General features: G+C 46.9%; 1 protein-coding gene across 3 annotated transcripts in view; it reads right to left on the reverse strand.

Moving 5' to 3' along the window:
- RNF145 (ring finger protein 145) overlaps window positions 1-23,681 on the reverse strand; it is a 66,211-nt gene that overhangs the window by 16,797 nt on the left and 25,733 nt on the right. For all 3 annotated transcript variants that reach the window (XM_059712950.1, XM_059712951.1, XM_059712952.1), the window contains 2 exons: window positions 15,369-15,477; window positions 7,060-7,151 (listed from right to left, as the gene is read on the reverse strand). In XM_059712950.1, the coding sequence (XP_059568933.1) occupies window positions 7,060-7,151; window positions 15,369-15,477 (201 nt within the window). The remainder of the gene's footprint in view (window positions 1-7,059; window positions 7,152-15,368; window positions 15,478-23,681) is intronic.

The following is a 23,681-nucleotide window of genomic DNA, read 5'->3' on the forward strand; positions in this document are numbered from 1 at the left end:
CCTCGGGCCTGCTGGGCAAGTCTACCCTGAGAGCTTCCGGTGAACGTCACCCGCACACGTGTACGTGCTGCTACAGTGAGCTGCTGAAGCCCTGCTCTGCTACCATGCCTCCCCGAGCTAAAAGGAAGAGTAATTAAAAGGTCCCCAGTGGCCTTTAGAGCAATAATATTTACAGAATGAGCAGGCATCTGTCAGCCCGGCCAGCAGCAGAGCGGCATCTAGGTCAGCAGCTGAGACTTCGGAAAGTGCCCGAGGGCAGACACTCACAATTTCCACAGGAGGTGGCAAGTAGCAGATAATTAAGCCAATTAAAACCAACTATGCTCCTGGAACAGTTGGCGTGTCTGCATGCGTGCACAGGTATGAAATCACGCATGCCCCCACCTACATTAACACCATACCTGAGCGGACCTCGCAGGGTGTTATTTTCACGAGAGCTCATGCTCCACTTTGAATCAGTGGGAGATTTCCAGGGATTTCACTGGGAGCAGCGCTGGGGCCACACACTGCTTTGGAAAAACCTTGCCTACGACTGCCAAGGGATATCTGACAATCCCAGCTTGTGTATCAAGTCTAGAGGCTTTGCTTGGGAGGGAACCCAGCTCCATTCAGCCTGACCTGTACAGGCCATTATTGCTAGCAGAAGTGCCGATACTCATGGCCGGAGCAAGCAGGGACGACTGTGAACATGACAGGCCACGCCACCCTCTTGACTTGAACTCAACACAGAGATTGAACTCCAGTTTCTGTTCCACCCCTTCCCTCTCCAGTTGCTTAAACTTTCTCATTAGACCAAAGCTTTCCACTTTTAGACTCCGCTGACTCTGAATGGAAGTGGCCGAACTGCAAGTTTGGGAGGAAAAAAAACCAGCTCTCCCCATCCCATGCAAACACCTGCCCATTTTGCAGGTCCTGTAAAGACAGGAAAGCCAAGCCAAGTGCAAAGAAAGCGAGCCCAGTATTTTTTTTTAAGTGGTGAAACGTGTTGAAACGTGGCAGCTTAACATAGGATCTCTCAGCTATAAAAGGATATATCCCACTGCTGGTGAAGTCAGTGGAGCATGTAACTCATGACTGATGATTTCAGCACTGCTGACTGCATTCACTCTTTTCCTTGCTAACTCATTTCTGCCAGACAGGATATACTTGGCTCACAGCTGCAGCTCTAGCAAAAGTTGAATGAGAACCAGAAGTGAAAAGGCCCCTGGCCACTTGAAGCACAATGCCTTTGTTCTGAGGTTGCACCCACTACCAGGGGTGTAACAGTATTCATACAGCCATTTTCTGCCCCAGAATGCATCACGTTTCATGTACTTTCCAGGACAGCCACTCCCCAGGTCCCAACGGCTGGCCTCGCAAGGCTTCCACCCCTTCACAGACCCATTTATACCTGCACGTTGCTTTTTCTGCCCGTATTTTAAGCATGTTTTTCCAGGAGCTAAGCATCAACATTCCCAGTAAACCAGCATGGTGGACTTGCCACTGGGTGCTGCCTTCCTTAACATTCATGAAAACCAGAACAGACACCCTCCTGGCCCACCCTCCCCAAGTCCCATCTTCCTCACTTTGCTGCTCTCGGCCCCTAACACGTGAACTTTGTTCAGAAATATTTTTTGCAAGAGCCAGAGTTAAAACTGCTTGATTTTCTGTTACTCAAATGTCTGCACAGTTGGTGTGCTTTAATTACCACAACTCAACCCCACTTCACCAAGGGATCCCAAGACCAGTATCAATACACTTACTGGGACTTCAGCAGAGGGGAATTATCACGGTTTTCCATGTGCCACCACTCTGCGAGTCCCTGGTCAGGTCACTCCCGAGAATACCCCACACCTCCTTTCCCACCTTTGCAATCTAAATGCTGATTGAAAGCTGGCAGGTAGGAAGGACAATGGCATGACACTAAAATAAATAAGTGGGGCGCTTTATCTCAAGCCAATTCTCAGCCCCCTCAGAGAATCTGCAAAAGTGTCCGACAGCCCCTGTAACGAAAGGTGCCGCGCGCAGGCAGCAGAGTCTAAATTTGCCTGCCCAAGTTCTAACTTGGGGAGGGGGGTTGCCTGATAAAAGCCACTAAAAACATACGGTAATGCCATCATCAGTCTAGAAGGGAACTCCTGAATGTCAAAACACTGAAGAACGAAGCAGGCTTAATTACTTGCTAACCTTAAACCCACTCACCTACCTGTGTGCTGAAAAAGAGAAGCCACTGATTGAATGCTGCGCTAATCTGATGCTTATAAAAGCTCTGCGAGGGAAATTTTCCTGCAGAAAATAAACGCTTTGCAGAGGAAAAGTCTGGGAAGGAGCCTGGCTCCAGTGATTCTCCTGAGCTCCAAAACCACAAAAACTTTGCTCTCTTCAAGAACTCTGTATACACTGACCAGGGCTGTTGAGTGCCCGAAACCTCCTAGCTCACAACCCACTGGAAAATTTGGTGCAAGTAGGAAGAAGTGGTCAAGTTTTCCTCCGAATCATTCCTAACATGGGATGGGACTCTCTTTGTTTTATTCCCCTTCCAAAAAGCTGATGCTAACAAATTCTCCCTGGTTACCACACCAACCACGGTACGAGAGCCGCGAGGGTTTAAAGTCCGTGCCTGCTGCTGGGGTTACATCTTAAGGGCGGTCTTGCGGGTGGCATATTTTCCAAACCCACATCGCTTTGGAACTTTCAGCTAACACGCTGACAAGACAGCACACTGATAGACAAGAAGCAACCCTCAAATCATCCCTGGCAGACTTGGAGCGTGTTAGTGATCCCAGGCTGCAGCAGTCAGACTGAGTCACAGACGTGTAGAGAGAAATGAGCCCTGAAGGCCCATTTCCAAAAGCTGCAGTCCAGAGCACCAAACACCTCTAAATAACACAGCTCAAGGGAAGGGTAGATTAGATTACGAGCTATGCAAAGCAAAGATCATGCCTGGCACAGATGACCTCCCCTTACTTGTCATCCCTCCCAGCCCTGACTGACGCTACTGGAGCCATGTGAACAAGGGAATATAGCTGAAAATCTTACATTAAAAGAAGAAAAAAAAAAGCATCTGAAGCAGTCAAACTCATGCCAGACTGAATCAAGGGATGGAGCTGGACAGGTCTCAGTGGTGGTGGGAGATGACAGAACAAGGAGCAATGGGCTCCAGCTGCAGCAAGGGAAGTTGATGTTGGATATTAGGAAAAACTTTCTCACTAGGAGGGTGGTGAAACACTGAAACAAGTTACCCAGAGAGGTGGTGGCATCTCCATCCTCAGAGGTGTTTAAGGCCCAGCTAGACAATGCCTTGTCTGGGATGATGTAGTTGGGGCTGGTCCTGCTTGAAGCAGGGGGTTGGACTAGATGTGACCTGAGGTCCCTTCCAGCCTGAATTTTCTGTGCTATTACTGTTACTGATGCTGAATTTCATCTGACATAACCAATTTGCGTGGGGAATGATGGACCCAGGGACCCATGTTTTCACCTTGTGGGAGGGCAGCAAGTTCTTCAGTCAGGGCATGTGATGCTTGTTTAAATCTTTTAGAAGATAACAGTGTGAAATTCTCTGACACACTCACTTGATACTGGTGAGGTTACACCTTACAACCCACCGGAACAGCTTTTGTCGGGGAGGAGGTTTTGCCCTCTCAGAGGGTGTTTTTTTGTTAAACAAGAGGAAGAGAAAAGTACCAGTAAATACTCTGGGGCAGGAGCAATTGTGCTGAACTGTCTAAGAGAAGGACTTAAGCATTGGCTCTTTTATATTCGCTTCCTTTCCCCTGCTCTTCCTGCATTCCTGAAGGCAGGCCAAGTCTGTTAGCCTGATAGGGCAGTAAAACCAAAGCACGAATGAATAAAGCAAATGGCAATGATTTGTTACTGACTGACATGGAGAGACACATTGGCCGACGAAAACAGTTTCGACTCCTGGTTCAGTGTCCGTGTAAGTGCTGCTGAATGACCCACGCAAGTTTGATTCGCTCCCTCTAGCCTGCTTGCGACTCTTAAAATATCTGCCTGGCTGTACTTAGCCACCTGTACCTGGCAGGACTCGGGCAGAAGCATTCATTAGCTAACTCCAGCTGTTCTCTCTCGGAAGTGCGATAAAGGGCTCAACCACATTTTGGTAACAGTTACCAGGAAATGGAAGGAAGAAGCCGCTTTGGATTTCATAGACTTCATAGACATTAGGGCTGGAAGGGACCTCGGAAGATCATCGAGTCCAGCCCCCCGCCCAAAGGGCAGGACGTCAGCTGGGGTCATAGGATCCCAGCAAGATAAGCATCCAGTTTGGTCTTGAAGGTGTTCAATGTAGGCGCTTGCACCACCTCCGGTGGCAGGCTGTTCCAGACCTTGGGGGCTTGGACAGTAAAGACATTCTTCCTTATGTCCAGCCTGAAACGGTCTTGTAGTAGTTTGTGACCATTCGTCCTCGTCATCCCTTGGGGCGCTCTGGTGAACAAACGTTCCCCCAGATACTGGTGGTCACCCCTGATAAACTTGTAGGTGGCCATCAGATCACCCCTGAGCCTGCGCTTTTCCGGGCTAAAGAGCCCCAGGGCTCTCAGCCTGTCATCGTAGGGTCTGCTTCCCTGACCTCTGATCATGCGCGTGGCTCTTCTCTGCACTCTCTCAAGCTTCTCCACATCCTTTTTGAATTGTGGAGCCCAAAACTGGACGCAGTACTCCAGCTGCGGCCTCACTAAGGCCGAGTACAGGGGGAGAATGACGTCCCGGGATTTGCTTGAGAAGCATCTATGGATGCAAGCCAGCGTTTTGGTCGCTTTACTAGCCGCAGCATCGCATTGCAGGCTCATGTTCATCTTGTGGTCAATGATGACCCCCAAGTCTCTTTCTTCCATAGTGCTAACCAACATAGCACTGCTGAGCCTATAAGGATGCTGCGGGTTTTTCTTCCCAAGGTGGAGAACCTTGCATTTATCGGCGTTGAACACCATCAGATTCTCATCCGCCCACTTGCTGAGCCTGTCCAGGTCAGCCTGGATCACCCGCCTGTCTTCTGGTGTGGATGCTTTGCCCCTAAGTTTGGTGTCATCGGCGAACTTGGCCAGTCCGCTTCTGACTCCAGTGTCCACATCATTAATGAAGATGTTGAACAGTATGGGTCCAAGGACAGAGCCTTGGGGGACCCCGCTGGTCACAGGACACCACGATGAGTGACTTCCATCAATTACTACCCTCTGGGTCCGACCACGGAGCCAATTTTCCAGCCAGTGGATCGTGGGGGACCCAAGGCGACAATTGGCCAGTTTCACCAAGAGGTGATCGTGGGATCATTGGATGATACACGCGGTCTCTGGACCACCTTGCCAAAGAAGATAAAAACTTAAGAAGGTAAGAATCACATGGTGACTTCAGCCCAGCAATCCTAACATCATAATTTTGTTTGGAGCAGGAATAATTTAGGAAATTCAAAACATGGATAGATAAAAATGAACTGTTTAATCCAGAAAAGGAGAAAGAGCATGAGAAAGAAAAGATACATTTCGCTCTGACAGGTTTAGTGGTATTTCTATAAGAAACCCAAAGGAAGAAAGAGTCCTGTCTACAAGTTATAACCAAAGCACAAAAGTGCATGCATGTATCCTGCTAACTTTAGCATTCTGCAAAAAGCCAGCCTCAGTTCTCGCTGTACGTCGTAGCAGCGGCAAGCAGAAAGGAAGCAGCTGAATCCATAAACAGTACGTGGCTGGCTGCATGCAGTTTTCAATCATTTGAGAGAACCCACAGACCTCAGCAAGAGGAGCTGAGGATCTGTCTTGTGAGATTTTGGACTTTATCATCACTGAATGTACGTGTAAATATTTACCCATCCTCCCATTAGCACAGAGCAGGGCTCACACCTTAACAATTACCACGTTCTTTTCCAAAGTTCATCACACAGGGGGGGGAAAAAAAAGGTGACATGAAGCCAGTTCTGGGAGAGAAGGATCTTTAGATGCTCCAGAGCACTTCTAAGAACTCATACCAAAAGAGCTGTTGAGCATGGACTAGGTTTAAATCACAGGGAAATTGTAATCCTGGAAATCAAAGTGCTCAATAAAGCTCAGGTGCACACACCTGCATGGCAGAAAGCCTCTCTTTCTCTCTCACCATCTCGGTGTCCCTGGCTATGTAAAATGGGGATATTTACCAAACCCAAATAACTGCTGAGAATAAACTCTTGTTCTGTGCTTTTAAAGTGAAAAAAGCCCATTAGGGCTTGTCAATATTAGAATCCCTGTAGTGCCTTCAACCTGAGGAACTCAAAATGTGCTTATTGCTATATTCCAGACGCAGCACAGACGCTCTAAACCAGGGCCAAAGAGCAGTTGTTAGTCCATCAGTGAGACACGAGGGGGGAAGGAACTACTTTGGTAAGTGCCGTAGTAAAATCTGCAAATACTGAAACATTCTGCATTGTGAATTAGATTTGAATGGGACAGTGTTGCAATGCCAGCAAGTGTCGTCCTCCACACCACCCTGGCTGTTGAGGACTAAAGACCTTCAAAATCTTCCCTCCTTCTTCAGCACTTTGTTTCTGGGGGGTCTTAGAAGGTGTCAGAGGCAAAGATTTGCTTTTAAACTTAATACATACCATCCCAGCATCTGCAGGAAACAAACCATTGTAATGGAAATGTTAGCTGCCATGCAATTTTTCAGCTGGACTATCCATAGCATCCTGAATGCATGAGTTAAACCTATTTCTACTGTTATACATAAAAAAATATTGTAATTTCTAATCAAAAGTGCAAAGCAAAACTTACCTGACAGGCTCATCCAACACAAAAAAAAAAGCAGCTGAAACCAGCAAATACTTAATTCTAGCATTTCAAAAACCCCACACAAAATTAGTTCAGCTCCATAAGAAAAAATATATATTGGTAAAGCTGTGGTATATAAATCCTGCAAACAGGGAATTGCAAGAGAAGGTAGCATAGACCCAACTCTCTCTATGGAGGAGTATACGCATCATTGCTATAATAGCAAGAACAATTCAGGACCCAGACGTTGAAAATGCACAGGTAGAAAAGAATAAGGAGGCAACTACTTACTCCTCCCGGTCAGACCTTTATCTGCACTTACCTATTAAGGCGGTCATGAAACGGTTCATGGAGAGGGGTTCCAAATACATTGGCCCTTCGTACCCAGATTCCAGTTCACTCCTAACATAATCCCTAAAGAACAAAAGAAAACACACAAAAACATTAAGATACAGGTGGCCCCAATTGAAAGGAACATACCTGGTCTCGCACACACACTTCTCTAACACACCCTGCATTTGATGGACACGTATAGAGGGGACGATGGTGTCAACCCATGTAATCACTGTATCAAAAGGGTCATTTCGCTTGACACAGCTGTCTGCACAAACATTTGAAAAAAGCCCAATCTCTTGCAGAAAAACTGTGCAGCAAGGAGGGCTGGGGAAGCAGGGGTGGGGTGGGGAGACGGGAACCATTCTTTAGTCGTTAGCGAATGATGCGTCTGGTTCAGCAACCACACTTCAAGTAGGCTGCAGTAGACACTGCAATAGATGCAGGGATCTTGGCACAAAGCATCGAGTCCGTCCAAGTAACGGGATGGACTGGAACAATGCAGCAGTGATTCTCTAGTCAAGGCAAAGCAAACTGTTTATGATGGATAACAGCACCGAACCAGGCTCAGGGGAAAGGGCTTTCCCTCACTTAAAGGCAGACCACAGCATATGACTCAGTGCTAAGTTAGCTGGCTGCTTCTTCCCAGATACATCCTAGGATCCCAGCTTGTGCCAGCCACGTGAAAAAAGCCCAACTCTACCTCTAGCCCTACCTGAAAGCCAGTTTCCTTTCCCAACCAGAGCAATTCACCTGCTCATTTACAGAAGTCTCTGGAATTCAGACATCAATCTCAATCTACTCAAGCAAACACTTCAAACGCCCGTTCTGGGCACCCAACAGCTCTGCCTACTCACAGCAGGTTTTCAAGTGTTACAAGACATGCAAGGTATGCTGGTCAGGGGCCTCTTTATACTGTAACCTGTAATTAAAGTGCATGAGAAAAGAGGAGCAATTTCTTCCTCTTGCCTCAACATCTACTGCATACAATGCCTTTTTCTCTCCCCAGCAACCAGAACTAGCCTGGAGCTAGACCAGCGGTTCCTAAACTCTGACAGGTTGCACACCACAAATTTAAAACGATATGACCTTACGTACCACCAGCAAATTTTTCAGTTCACCCATAAGTACCACCAGTAAAATGTTGTCCTGTAAAGTAATTATAATAAATCTGTTAACGTGTACCATTGACAAGATGTCTGCATACCACTGGTGGTACCCGTACTACGGATTGGGAACCGCTGAGCTGGACTGTCCTCAGTGACTGGAGCTGGACTCTTCTCAGTGGCGGCAGACGACAGGACAAGGAGCAATGGGCTCAAGCTGCAGCAAGGGAGGTTTAGGTTGGATATTAGGACAAATTCTCTCACTAGGAGGGTGGTGAAGCGCTGGAACAGGCTACCCAGAGAGGTGGTGGCATCTCCATGCTTGGGAGGTTTTGAAGACCCGGGTAGACAAAGCCTTGGCTGGGATGATGTAGTTGGGGCTGGTCCTGCTTGGAGAAGGGGGTCGGACTAGATGCGACCTCCTGAGGTCTCTTCAACCCTCCTTGTCTATGAGTCTATGATCCAGCGCACTGTAATTCTGACAAGTATTATTCCTTTGTTTTTGATGTGAACCATCAAAAGATTCAAAACACCTCGCGCCTCCAGCTGAGTACAACCCATTAGAGCTCAAAACAACAACTCTAGCGGTTTGCTTCTTTCATTGTTGTTTTTTTGAACTTGCCAAACTGCAATTGAAAAATTTCTTGCTATTAGAAACAATATTCTCTAATTTGAATCCAAGTGGACTATTTCTAAAGAGTCAAGAGCACAGCAGTTCCTGGTGCACCTATTAGGCAACAGATCGTGTCACAAGACAGCCTTATGCAATACAGTTCAGATGCACCCACGAAGACGCCGGTGTGAGGTGCCTGCGTAGCTCCTACATCACCTGCAGCCAGCAAGGCTCGTCCCCAATGCATAGGACCACGAAAAGGAAGGAACTGCCACTTTCCTGAGAGCAACTTGCTCCAGATGTTATTGAGCGCATCACAGCAGGCAGGCCGGGCACAAGAGGAGCTTTCTGAATAGCAGCCTTCATTGGAAGCATACAAATCCCTTGTGATCCCATGCCAGGGGAACAGAAGAGCAGAAGCCATGATCTTCCCTGGGCTCCTGCACCGTTTGGAGACAGCGACAGTAAAAGGCCCCAAAACAGGGAGGAAGTGCCCACTGGCACAGGCACCCCTTGAGGAGCCAGAGCGACTATGTTAAAAAGCCACTGCCTCTTCTTTGAGCATAATCGGCATGAATCCTACCGGAGGACTGGCCAGGAGCCTTCAGGATGGTGGGAACGCATGTCAGCGGCACCAGAGGGTCGCTGCGGAGTGCTCTCCCCGACCGCTCTGCTCAGCCAAAGGCACACGGTGCCTGGCAGAAGTCAGGGGGGTCACTCCACATCGCGGCCTTGCAGGCTTCTGAGGCAGACGGCTCACACTTCGTTAGAAAACAAGGACGGGGCCGGATCTGCGATCGGCTGAGCTTCGGGGTTCAGTGCCGGAGAAAGCAGCCAAGTTGTAATGCAGCGAGATGCATCGCGTTGTCTCTTTTGATCCCGCTGTGCCATGAGAAATTAGAAATCCAGATGACAGTGTCAGGAACGTACGGAGGTGATGTGGATCTCGCCCCTGGTCTGGCTCATCCTCAGGTTTTTGCACCAAGGTCTCTTGCTCCTAGCTGCAATTGAGAGCTCCACATCTCTGTGCTGGGAGAAGCCACTTCTGTTCTCCAGTTACAACCTCCCTTCCATTCGGGAGCTGCGTTTGAGCCCGGGCATATCTCCTTTTTGCGTGGGGACAGCGAAGGAGGACCATCACCTGGGGCACCAAGGACTTCACTGATGCTGGAGGTGGTGGGCGCTGGAGCCTGCCAGCACGCTCTTCACTGTCCTTCCACTTGCTGACCCCAGATCTCATTTGTGCCTGGGATGTGCAATTGCATCAGACAGCGAGAGCACCATCAGGGACTCCACAATCACAACGCAGAGCAACTCACTTCGCCTCCTTACGTCAGGCTGCAGCAAAGAATCTGCGTAATAAAATCCAGGAGACACCCCAACCCCCACTCTCCGAAGACACACAAGGCACTTCTTCACTGACTCATCAACCACAGACCCACGCGGACTCTGCTACTGGTCACCTCCACGCTGTGGTGAGCAGAACGGGAACAAGATGCTTCTTCCTCATCGGGCAGCCTCACGAGAGACTGCCGGCTTCAGACAACCTTGCCATCTCTGGGGCGAGCTCAGTTTCGGACACGGGGAGGGGTCAAGGGCACAGTGACGTGAAGGTTCGGGAACAGCCCTTTGTGTGGCAGTGGTGGGGTCAACTAGCACCCAACTATCAGATGGCTGCTCCCATTCTGCTGGGTTATTGGGAGCGGGTCCCAGACGCTTCACTGCTGACCTCGGGTTTACTGAACAGCTGCAACACATGCCCCTTTTGACCTCTTTGTCTCATACAACCTCTGTTCTTCTCACCCTGCCTTCAGCATTTCAAATCCTTCCACCTTGGCCGTCTTTACCATGACCCAAGAGAGGTAGTGAGCAGTGCTGGTACAAAGTCAGGCAGAAGGCAGGGTAGATTTGCACCTTATAGACTGACTAAATGAGAGATGTATATAGCATGAGCTTCCGTGAGCCCAAGCTCACTTCAGATGCTGTGAAAAGTTAAGTCTAAAAGAAGCAGCTTCACATGGCCTCCCTCTGTCATGACTGACTTCACAGTACCCTCTGGACTGTTCGAGCAGAAATCATAGAAATCACAGACAAGGAGGGCTGGAAGGGACCCCAGGAGGTCGCATCTAATCCAATCCCCTGCTCAAGGCAGGACCAGCCCCAACTACAACATCCCAGCCAAGGCTTTGTCTACCCAGCTCTTCAAAACCTCCAAGGATGGAGACTGCACCACCTCTCTGGGTAACTTGCTCCAATGCTTCACCTCCCTCCTCGTGAGAAAATTAATCCTAATAGCCAACCTCAACCTCCCTTGCTGCAACGTGAGCCCATTGCTCCTTGTCCTGCCATCTGCCCCCACTGAGACCAGCCCAGCTCCATCTTCTTTGCAGCCCCCCTGCAGGGAGGTGAAGGCTGCTGTTTAATCCCCCTTGGTCTTCTCTTCTGCAGACTCAATCAGCCCACTTCCCTCAGCCTCTCCTCGCAAGTCGTGTGCCCCAGCCCCTGAATCATTTTTGCTGCCCTCATTTAAGCCATAAGCATCTCCAATCTTCGAGTCCTGGAGGAACAGGACTGCTGCACAGAGTACTTGTCCAGGAGATGAGCATCCCTTGACAGCATCCCTTGACCATCGCAGGGCAGGCCAAAACTTGAACCCTGAAGGCTTGAAGCTGGTTATGAGCTGTGGCACAGGGCAAAATGCTCTGCCTTGTTCTACAGAGCGGGTTCCTCAAGTATCTTCTTTTCTAAAGGATTATCTTTGTTTGGGCTGTGAAGATAAGATCTTTTCACAAACGTCGCTGAATACTGAATATTCAGACAATAATGAATTAGAGAAGAGACCATCTGGATTCACCTCTTTGCCCCAGCACTTAGAAGGAACTGAGCACGCCCCTCTGACTGCTCTGCCTTGGCACAGGAGCATCAGCAAGCATCGGATGTATGCACCACCCTGGACCGTGCTATTCCCAAGACTGATCTCATGCGTCCCAGAGGCACGTGCACCTGCACCGGGGAATGAAGCATTCACTTTTCTCCACTGCAGCAACATTTGAAGGAAAAGAAGTTATCATGAGAACAAACAGGTCTGTAATGCAGCAAACCCTAGAAGCCCAGCAGACTTTGTTGTTAACAGCACTGGAAGGTTAGTATTACCCTAATTGCTCGTTCAGATAAGAGAATCGATGCTGTGAATTTTCACTATTACATCGGCAGCGCAAGGAAGATGATCTTTTGGCAGAGACACCAGTCAGAAGATGCCTGGAACAGCTGCAGTGCCACACGAAGATGCTGACAGGAGCGCGTGTGCACACTCAATTCTGATCCATTAGAGCTGTATTAAGCGCCCGCTTTTACACTGCAGACCAGTTCAGTTGACTTAAACAGCATAAGAAAACGAAAGACCAAAACCATTATTTTCTGGGTAATTAAATGACTCTTAAATGGTGTTTCTACTTCACAAAATTAGGACATAAAAATAAAGCTAGTATCAGACTGCCAGATTTTCTGTGGCTGGGAGTGCAGTTCTAGGGATATCATTGTGCCGTCAACCTCAAAAAAATAACAGCTGTCAGCAACAGCTAAGCTAACTTATATTTCTAAACAAAGGTATACGTCTGACAGGGCTTGATATGCGAGGGATTTTTACATTACTGCAAAGGCAAGGAAGCTTCCCCTATTTACAAAAGGTGCTTTGTAACCAGCTGCCCCAAGACCGCAATTATTTGGCCCAACTGTGTCAGGCCACTGGCTTCTACTCTGGCTGGCCAGTCGCCTCACCCAACATCGAGCAAGCGCACCAGAAACAGAATTAGCTCACACGTCACTGGACATCCTCCTATTACAAATAATACTTTAAAAAAGTAGCCAAAACAAATGGCTCCCTCTAAGTCTCCCCCCTGCACGGGAACCCTCTTAACTCTAAAAACCCTGCCAAATGCAAGATATGGCCACAGGCCAACAGGAAGACAAGCAGCTAGAAATGACGCTCCGTTCATTCTACGGCATAACTACGCATTTTTCTCCAGTGTTACTCACTGCCATTTCCAGTAAAGAGAACATGAGGTAGTGGTTAGGAGAGAGAGGCTTGTGCAACTACATGTACAATACTGGAACATGCTCTCAAGGTGGCCCACCTGAATTTCGACTTGCCTTTGTTCCTTAGATCCCATGTAACAGTCTCAGCAACCAAGGACCCAAACCAGGATCAAGTGGCAGGATTCTGGCCATTTATTTATCACTTAAACTAACCACTAAATTTAGGAAAAGTGAAGTCCTACAGTTAACTGGAACTGCTGGTAATTGACTGGTGAGGAGCGCTGTATAGACGCAAGGTGCTTGGTGTCATTACACCACCAGTGCGAGCAACATGGTAACCCTGCGACAGCGCCCATTCACCATGCCATTTATAATGCAACAACGGTTAAAACTCGCATTCAAATGAGAATGAATTCAAGTCAGGATTAAAATCAAGCTCCAGATCAATCCAGGCAAGTTTATGTCCCCCTTTCTGACTCTCTTTTCAGGGCAGGAGTCAAAACCCCAGAGCAGGGTGGATAAAAAAAATTTTTTTTTAATAAAAAAATTTTTTTTTTAATTTAAATCAGATATTTTTGATGTAATCATATTTTTAAGATGCTTTTTTTTAAAAGAAACTTATATAAAGACGGTCTTAATTTAAGATACGTTAAAGCTCAAAGATATCATCATGGAATTCATATTATAACTTCTAATTATCTACTGTTTGAGACAGTATAATCATGTAAACGTTTAGAGAAGTTTTTATAAATAGGATACAACAGGCCATGGACTATATTAGGGGCCCAATCTGATAGGGTTCCCAGAGGCTCCTCTATAGATTAGTAAAGATTAAAGAAAACCACTCTACCCAATGGGACTCAATGCTCAGCCCAGAAGATCCCAGTGGGCGTCTCTGGGATGCTGAGTTTCAGTTCTCAGACTGCGGGTTTGTGCCTCCAGAGGTAACATCCTTGTTTGCAGCAGGACGTGGAGACGAGAGAGAGCAGCCCTGATTACCCACCCAGCAGCCCTCCTGTCTCTCTGCAAGTTTGCGTACACAGTCAAGCCCTCACCTCTCTTCAAAGTGCAGTTTCAAGAAGTTAAATGAATAGAGGATATCAAACAACAAAAATGCACTTTTTGTAGAAAACAATGATTAAATCGAGGCTTTCTGACCAGTGATTTAAATCAATTTGATTTAAATCAAGCCCACCCTGCCCCAGGGGTTGGCTTTCAGTGTTGTAGCTCGAGGTGCCCATCTGTCATGGCAAAACTCATTACCACCCACAAAGTTTAAACCATGAGTTCTTAGAACTGGGCGTCCAACAAGTCAAAATCGGAGCCTCTAAAATCCTAGGACAAAACTCCCACAACCTGTAGCTATAAAAGCTCAGGGGCTCCCAGGGGAATCCTTGGGAAGCCTCTTTCCTGCCTACCCAGGAAATACACACTGCCATAATTCTTCCCTTCACCCTTTCAGGAAACCATTAAGAGAAGCCCTGACAGCCACAGTATCAACACAGCTCTCTTACCACAAAAATCTCTGTTTACATTTCCCTCTGCTGCAACAGAGTAAGCAAAAGACATTTCAAAGCACTTGCTGAAACATTTTTTTTCTATGCCATTTTCAAACCTATCACTTAGTGCAAGCTGATTTAACACAGTGCTTTAAAACATTTCCCACTGCTGGGTTCCAAGATAACACGGCCCAATTCTGCACAAAGTTTCTGAAGCAAGTACACCAAAGAGATGTCTTTCCCCCGCTGGGCTCCAAGCCTGTGGTTAAGTAAAAGCAAGCTTGCTTTCATTTGGGCTTACTGTATTCAGCAACACCCAAAGAACAAACAAAGGTTACTTACCTGGTGCAGTTATATTGTCACAGCACTCTTTACTGTCTGCTGCTTTACATTTTGAAACCAACCCATAATTGCTTTTGTTTTTACTACTGCAATATTTCTTATCAGAACTACTGACTTACGGACGCTTCCAGGCTCTTTATTCCATAGTTTCCCTTGCATGCAGCCACCAGCCAGTTGAGAGGAAAAGTGTTTTTCCTTCCAATAAAATACTTTGGAAACTCAGAGAAGTGCTACAGCTCTGCTGGCTTACCAGTTTCTACTGCCAGATTCAGACCAGACTTAGCTGCACTGTGGATGTTTTCTCTTCTTGGTCCAAGAGGCATTACGTGCATCAAAAAAGCAGTGCATTTTCCTCTTCAGAAAGAAGTTTCCCTCGTGCTGCAAATAATGCGCTTTATGACCCTGAGCCAACCCCTTAAGTCGATAGAGAGGTTCCCTCTACTTTCAGTGAGTTGGATCAGACTGTGCACACCTTTCAGAGGCAGTGCACAGTCACTGTAAACTGATTTGCAAAACAGGGATACATTCCTGACAGCTAATGGGGAGGAAACAGCAAACAAAGCAAACTACAACCCCCCCAAAACAACAAGGAAACAAACCCAGACTTCCCTTCTGCTTGTAGTTGCTACTGGCAAAAAAAAAAAATGAAATGAATTTGCAATTCTTAAAACCAAGTCATCTGAAGAATTTCACATGTTCCTACCTGGAGATCTGGTGCCCAGCATACAGCAGCATCGCTGTCAGAAAGTACAGGTAGAGCTGAACCAGGTGTTGCCTCGGTAGGGTCAGGAGCACAACACTCAAGATGTAACCTGGAGCAGAAAGGAAACAGAAGCAGAAATGAAACCTTCCAGTGCTGGTTTTAGAAAGCGAGATCAAGACTCATATTGTTCATAATTAACACAACTGAAATCCCTCTGGTCTCTCTCTCTCTCCCTAAACTCCATGCAGCTGCGTTACCTCTTCAACATCCCTGAAGTGCAGCTGCCCCATCCACGAGAAAGGAAAAAACCACGTGGCTTGCAAATGTGGGCACAGGCCTAGTGGCTTCAGTCAGACCGAACCAGTCAGAAGAGGAACAGACCCAGAATGTTTCAACAAGAGTAGAGGGGACTGCAAGACCTGAAAAAAGAAAAAGGCCCTTGTGCCTGGTCTTCCCTCTTCCCTGAAGCACCTGGAAGAAGTGAAAATAACTTTCTGAATTAGCCTAAGCAACAAGAGGGAAATCACCTGCCTGGCCTGTCTACCCAACGCGTTCAAAACCACACAGGCACACCAGTGTGAGAGCCCTTAAAGACAACATGCCTAAAACCTATATATGCATTAACTGCACTGCACTGTTATTTCAGTGTTCTCCCACGACCCATCTTCAAGGCAGAGAGACCTGCTGAACAGCACAGCTTGAGACCGATCTCATTTCGCCCCTTCTCCGCACTGCTGGAACCTGCTTCTGTGCCAGCAGTCGACGCAGCATCAAGCTCTTCTGGAGCAAGCGGCAACTTTCATTGCCTGCACTTGCCTGTGGCCCTGGCAGCTACTTCAAAGGCTGACTAGCATTTGCTTAAACTGGGAAAAATCCCCCAGGGCAGACATGGCTTCGTTCTTCATGAACACAGCATGGCTAGTCGCTCTCAAAAGAACAAACTCTGGTCCTTCCCTTCGCACCTCTCTCCATTACGATGCCTACATAGAGCCAAGTTGGGAAGCTGCTTCTCACAATTCAGCTCAAAGTACCCATGCTGGCACCACCCACAGACATACAGAGGGCACAACACAGGCCAGGCTTGTTCTTCCGTCCGATCTCTCTGTCCTGGAATTGGCACTGATGATGCTCATTTCAAAGGTTACTAACTTAAGGGCCAGTGCAGTGGAGTCCATGCAGAGAAACCCATCACCAACAAAGGATTTCCCATCAGCTAAACGGAAAAAAACTCTTTATGGACGGGTTCATTGTACACAAAATCAGAGACCTGCTGCAAATCTCACTTGCTTACAATATGATCCATCCACTCAGCTGTGTTAAGTTGGTCACCACCTTTTAACTGGAGCAGATTTTTGCAGACCAAGTGGTGTGTTATCAGGCTGCTTAGCGTCGAGACATCACAGAGCTTCTGGAACAAACATCCTGTAATACCTTGCATCAACAGCAGCACAATTATCTACTGTGAAGCCACCCAGAAACACATCCTGCCCTGCTATCATAAACTAAGACAAATGTTTATGTAAGGCTAGTCCAACTCGTTCAACTGCCCACTGCTTAAGTCTTTTCAACCCCTAGTGCTTCATCTCTATAAAATGACATTAACAGTAAACCCATTGAAGAGTGCTGGAAATTTGCCCAACTTTTTTTTTTTAGGGGGAAAAACTGCTTCACGCCCCCAAAAAACACCCCAGCAATCAATCGTCCATTCAGGCATGTAAAACTTCCTTATTCTGGGTAAAGACAAGCAAATAAAAGCCACCTTGAAAAACTGTGCGTGTCTTATATACACACACACACATATGTACATATGTTTACATACACACACACAGACACGCATATGTACACACACACATATTTACAATTATATCAGCATTTCACCATAATTTTCCACGTGTTCATCAAAAACCTGAACTTATCATAAGTTAGACATTTATCTATTTGTCTTTCCCAAAGTCTGAAGCATGGATCATATTCCCTGCTAAAGAAAGAGAAACTCCCATGAATTTCCATAAAGCCCTTGGATTTTTCCCTCTTTCTCTGAGCTTGAAGTTTAATTTAATGAAATTATTGAATGGAGCCTGAGGTCTAGCACTATAACGTTTGCTTATAGCAATTAAGATGCTTTGTGTGAACCACATACTTCTAATTAATAAAGCAAACAGATGTTCACATTTTTTGTCTATTCTTTAGCTAAGTAGCAAACAAGGATTTGATGGGGTTTGTTGCTTGCTTCCTTCTTTCCCAACAAACATATGAGCAGCAACCACAAGAACGGCTGGGCAGTGTTGTCCCTTAAAGGCAGAGCAGGCCCTTAACTAGTTTGCTTCACCCCATCCAGAACCAGCTAATAGAGAAGGGTCATGGTATTCGGCATGCAACATCCCAGGCCCCAGAGCAAACATCTATATAGCTATATCTATCTATCTTTAGCTAGATATAGATATCCATACATCCATATCTATATCTAGCGATAGATAGATAGACAGATAGATAGATATGCATCTTTAGCTAAATATAGATATCTACGTAACTATATCCATCTATCATTATATGGTACCTGCTGAGACGCAACTAAGCATCTCTGTAACACTGGACTGGACCAATTCTCGGAGGAAAGGTGTATCAGTAGGTATGGAACATGGTACGCAGAGGATGCAGCCTCTGAATTAGAGCATCCTAAACGCTAGAAGCTCCAGTGGAAGAGAGGCAGAGGATAGAAGATTTTGGACATGCCCATTTCATCCTCCCCTTCACTATCTGCTCTCTGTGAGAAACGGGCCTACTTGTTATATAGGCCCACCCAGGACTACAAGCCTCCTCCGCCCCCAGTGCCTAGACCACTAAATGTACAACAACTAATTCTGCAGGACAAACCATAAGTAGGACAAGCGGATCTATAGTCTGACCCAGAAAATGGCATTTATTTCTTTTGTTTGAGCAGATGCAAGTTTCAGGAGCAGATCTGAAGATCAAGGAAGGACATACCCTTACTAAAAATGCAAGCAAATTAAAAATATGACATCAGCTGCTAAAAAGATCAGGGGGCAGGCAGGCTGTACAGCTAGAAGTTCGTTTGGGCTGTTTACACGTGATCGACTTCTTCCACATCAGCAAGCCCTTCCTAAAGTCGCTGTGCATAATTATTTATTCAGCACTAAACAGTGAAACCCAAAAATAAAGTTTGGCATCGCTGTAGCAAACCAGAACCTTACAACAAACCTTCTCGAGCCTCAGCCTCCTTGGCGGACCAGACAACACTTGGCACCTCCAACGTTTGCCGCCTTCTCATGACCTCCCAACTTCGGAGCTGCTCTTTCACTGGTGCCGCCCAGTCAGATAACACACGCCTGTCCTGCAGCTATCTCCCGTTCAAGTTTCAGTTTAAATCCTGCCTTTTACTTTAGCCTAAGCCAGGTTTGGTTTTTCCCTTCACCTTATGAAGCAGGTTTCTGTTCCCCTTTCACTACAGAGATAATTCAAGAAATCCCACTTACTGCTTTTGCACCAGTATTTCAGCTGTCACTTGGTTTTATCTCATTTTGCCTGTCATTGTACTGGACTCCCAGACATTGTGATGCTATCTTCAAACAGGGCAGCAGAACATTTTGGAAAAGCAGAGCTATTCAGAGGTCATGCAGTTAGTGCAGTCAGAATATACCCCTAATTAAACCAGGAACGTGTTCCACTGCACTCCAAAAAATAATGGGAGAAGCAACCCAAGGAGGAAAGGTGTCCAAGTGCAAATCAGAGGAGAGACAAAGCAACATGGCTTTTACACACAGGGTCTCTGGACCAGGCAGGCCTCAGAGACAGAAAGAGTGGCAAGCCGAACAGCACTCATGGTTATTGCAGCAGCCTCCATGATGAAAGCTGCTGCTTCTGAGCTCAGGCCAGAATTTCACTGTTGATTTCCAGGAGGGGTTTTTTAAAGTTTGCTCTAATTGTCAGTTTTCAAATGGGAGGAAAAAAGTCAAGTGGTATCTTTTCATTTCATTATTTGCAATTCCCTCTTAAAGCTTGAAAAGGCAGACGTGAAACACACCACGTGACAATATTTGCATTTTTGCTGCAAAGGCCCCATTCCCAGAACTGCACCCACATTACCATCTACGATGCCTTTGACCGACAGGAAAGTAAACACTTCATTACCAAAGTTGGCTCCTTGCAAGAAAGGGGACACAGAAGAGGAGTGCAAATGAAAAGGCACATCAAAAGAAGTATTTTTATTCCCTACTTTTCCCACAACACATGCTATTCATTTATGACACGTGGAACATCTGACTTCAAACCACAGAGTTAAGGTAAGTACATTTGGGGGAATTCAATTCCTCCGTGCTGTCTTAGCAGCAGCACTATTTCCACTGACTGGAGAAGTAGAGAGTTATCGGGATTGTCATCTCCTCTGATGGAAGAAAAAGATGGTGCCTTTAAACATCCCTTTGGATAGCTGGCACACATGCATGCACACACTCACCAGACTGGAAACTACCAGGAGCCTCAGGGTTAATGTCTAAATCTTGCAGCTATGCCTAATCCCATGCAAGAGTTACTGGCTCTGAATCCATAACCAGCCCAGAGAGAGAGGAGAGGAGTCAACCTGCCTCTGGGCTCAACTGGATGCTCCTCTCTTTCTCCTGACTCAGCAGCGTACTAATTTCTTTCAGCTGGTCTTAAACCTAAGCAGAGGATGTGATGGAGCTCAGGTCCAGCTTGATGAGTGTGTGCCACGAGGGAGTAGGGAGGGGGAGAGCAAGCTCTGCACTCTCTCCTGCCTCTTGCCTGCTGTCGGTCACAATGCAGCGCCGCCAGGGAGCATAGTCAATCTCCCCTGCTAGCCCCCAAGGGCGACAGATGGTCCAAAGCTGTGGGAAGTCCATGCCATGCTCCTCTAAAGACTGCCGAAAGCAGCATTGCTGCAGACATCCCCCCAGGAGCCCAAAGGTCAGGGAGAATGAGACACCCATTGCCTTCCTCTCCCCCTCTGCCTGGGCTGCAGCCAGGCCCTCCTTAAATGCCAGGGGGAATAAAGAGGAAATGCTCAGTACTCCTCTAAGTTACACATGTGTTTCTGTTCAGCATTTAGCGAGACACAGGAGCTTAGTTACAGCTTGTTGTTTCAACTGCGGGGAAAACGCTGAGATGGTGGAATGTACACACTGCACCACCGCAGCTGCGGGGCTGCCTTTCAGCACTTCCCTCGCTGTCTCTACCACCGGTCATTACGGGGGGCAAAGGGTCACTGTCCTGCGCTCAACTGGCTGCTTCCGAGAAGGCCTAGGTGTCAGTTGATTGACAGGCATCCACTGGGACACACATGAAGGGCACAATGCTAACTGCGTCTCCACGTGACAGGCCCTGATATTTAAGAACCGTTTTATTTTCCTGTTGGTTGCATGGTCACAAATCTCTTTCACCCATTTCAAATAGTTTCTTTGAAGCTCTATATAGATCTAGCTTCAGAATGGAAGCTTTGCACGCATCAATTAAGGAGTTTACAATGTTTGTCTCTTAGTAAAAGTCACTGACTTTGGGTGTGCCAAAGAAACACTGGCTCCTTAAAAACCAGGGCCAGCTATCGCCAAGAGAGGGATCATAAATCTAATACAAGAGCTGTCTATCAGACTGCTCTTTATCACTACCAGGATGAGGGATAGCATTATCCAATGGCCGGAAGCTGAATCGAAATCATTTCAGATGAGAAGGCTCAGATTCAGGCACACAAGTGTAGTGGCAAGGGTAATTAGCCACTGGAACCAGAGGGAGATCCTTTGTTGCATGGTTTAAATCACGGGTGTAGGGATACGGTTCTGTTCGCAGGAGTCTGGGGCTGGATGCAGAAGTTACTGGGAGAGGTTCTAGCACCTATGGGATGCAGCAAGTCAGACTGGATGATCTGAATGGTCCTGAATCCCATCAAGCGATTCCACTAATGTAACTCCCGTGAAAAGAGAAGTCCAAATGAACACAGCTAGCTGGAAAACACTGAACAGTTATGCCCCACTCGGAGCTGTATGAACAAGCCTTCATCTGAACCCAGACAAACAGGATTTCAGAATTGGCTGACGTAAGGCTGTCCTCTGCCCTCCCGCAGAAAGCAGCTTTTGTAACTGAGACGCTGAGGAAGTTCTAAGTACGCCTTTGCTACCACGGCAAGACAATCCCCTGCCTCAGAGGTAGCCCCCAGGCACAATTCAGACAAAGAAAAACTTCTGCAAACTGAAACGAACCCAGAGTCTAGCCACAAAGTCTGCACAGATGCCAGAATGCATAGGACAAACTGCAGCCAGCCAGCCAGCCAGACACCAGCATCCAGAGGGGCAACTACTCTAGCTCAGTCCTGCTCTTGGGAGCCCCACAGTTTGTAAAACAACGTCAGAGAACGCCTTCAAGAAACACTGAAGGAGTGCAGTGGATCAGCGAGTCACAATCCAGCTAACCTGCAGCCTTGGGGAACCACACACCTCATAACCTAGAGGCCACTCTCCGTTAGCGAGCGTGCCGAGGCAAGGCTGCACCAGCAAAATTGCACTCCAAAACTCCTGTGGCTTCAGCTTAAACCTTTGCTCGCTTGCCTTTGAGGGAAATGTGTTGAAAACTGCCAGCTTAGATCTACGATATTCCTACAGACAAAAGAAGAAAAAAAAAATGCTTTGCGGCAGCCACCACAAGGACATAAAGCAGATGGCCGATCCCCGTCCAAACTTCCCTGACATCCTGCTACTGCTTCTTCCTTCTCCGGTTACCCAAACACGGCTCATGTCAAGCATTTGGGGACCAGGATGCAGCTCTGCAAGTGGGAGTTTGGGAGGGGGGAAGAGTGTGACCTTTTCACACTCCTACTGGACAAGGCCTCCAGTATTTGTTCACACAGGACCCCAACTAACACTGAACGTCCTTTGGTTTTCAAATGATGAATCTGCATTTGGATAGGGACTTCTTCTCTTTAATTCGTCATTTACCTTGTTGGATTCTTTCGTGCCTGTCACAAGTGCAGGGTTTGTGATTTAAGTGGCTCTTATCACAGCACGGTCTTTGCCTCGTGATGGCTGCAACATCCATGATGAAAAATAGTTTAAGTTATTAGCACATAAACAGGTAAACAGCCAACTAATAACCTAAACTATTTTTGAACAATTGCAAGTCTCTCTTCCTAAGCAAAGGCTTTGTTAAAAGGGCATTAAAAAAATCAGAGTAACATACTGCTAGCACATTTCAAAAGTGCAGCTTTTTACTGGAAGGTGGATCTGCAGAAATCCCTTTGCTGGTTGCCCCTTCCCCTCCCCTTCTTTCTGCTCCATGTGTCAAATTCTTTTGAAGCCTCCCTCAGAGGCACTGGGTGATGGCAGCAGCCAAAAGTGGGGATTTTGTTTGGGCTGTGCCAGTGCTCCTGCTAGGTCTTAAAAGCTGGAGGTTTTAAGAGGGTCTATAGGGTCTAGGTTTTAAGAGGCTAGAGGGTCTTGCCCCACTGCCCAGGGTCAGACCATTCACCATATCTGGGGTCAGGAAGGAATTTTACCCCATTGTCAGATAGGTATAGACTATGGGGGAGCGGTTACCTTCCTCTGCAGCATGGCCTCTGCCTGGGACCTCTTCAGCACGTGTATATTAACAACAGCTTGTACAAGCAGGACGTTGGCTGCCATCCCTGTGGCAGATAAGGGTATGATTTCTTGCATGATTAATAATAGCTTTAGAAAGATTTTAGATCATGGATTCGTATAGGAAGGTTTAGATAGGGATGATCCTGCCTCAAGGAAGAGGGTTGAGCTAGATGACCTCTGGGGTCCCTTCCAGCCTGACTTCCCTATGAAATCTATGCAATGTAATCTTCATGGCCAACCTGGGAAATCTGCTTAGCCAGACTTTGGCAAGTCTGGCTGCAACAGTGGGGGCTATGGTAAAGACTGGGCTACATCCTGAGCACAACAGAAAGAGAAATTCTTTAGGCTCTCTCCCTACCAGTTGCAGGATGCATGGCTTATTCTCCAAGAAGCCCTGAATGATGAGGGAATTTAAAGACATTACAGGATTTTTTTTTTTTCGCACGAATAAAACAAGACCAAGTCATAAGACTATGTGTTCACTTAAAAATAGCAATGTTTTAAAATAGAACACTTGAAAAATAGTTCCCCAGCTCACTTACCTAAATGCTGCCCAAGCATAAGGAATGCAGATGCGTCTTTAAGACTGATCTTTGGCAACGCTTCACCTGGTTACTGAGAGGATTCACACTTTCCAAAGACAGAGGGCTAAGCCACAACTCCTCATGCAATACCCTTTACTAGTTGCACAAATCTACCTTGCTGGAAGTGA

The sequence above is a fragment of the Alligator mississippiensis genome, chromosome 9, assembly GCF_030867095.1.
Source record: "Alligator mississippiensis isolate rAllMis1 chromosome 9, rAllMis1, whole genome shotgun sequence".
In the NCBI taxonomy this organism is placed as follows: domain Eukaryota; kingdom Metazoa; phylum Chordata; order Crocodylia; family Alligatoridae; genus Alligator; species Alligator mississippiensis.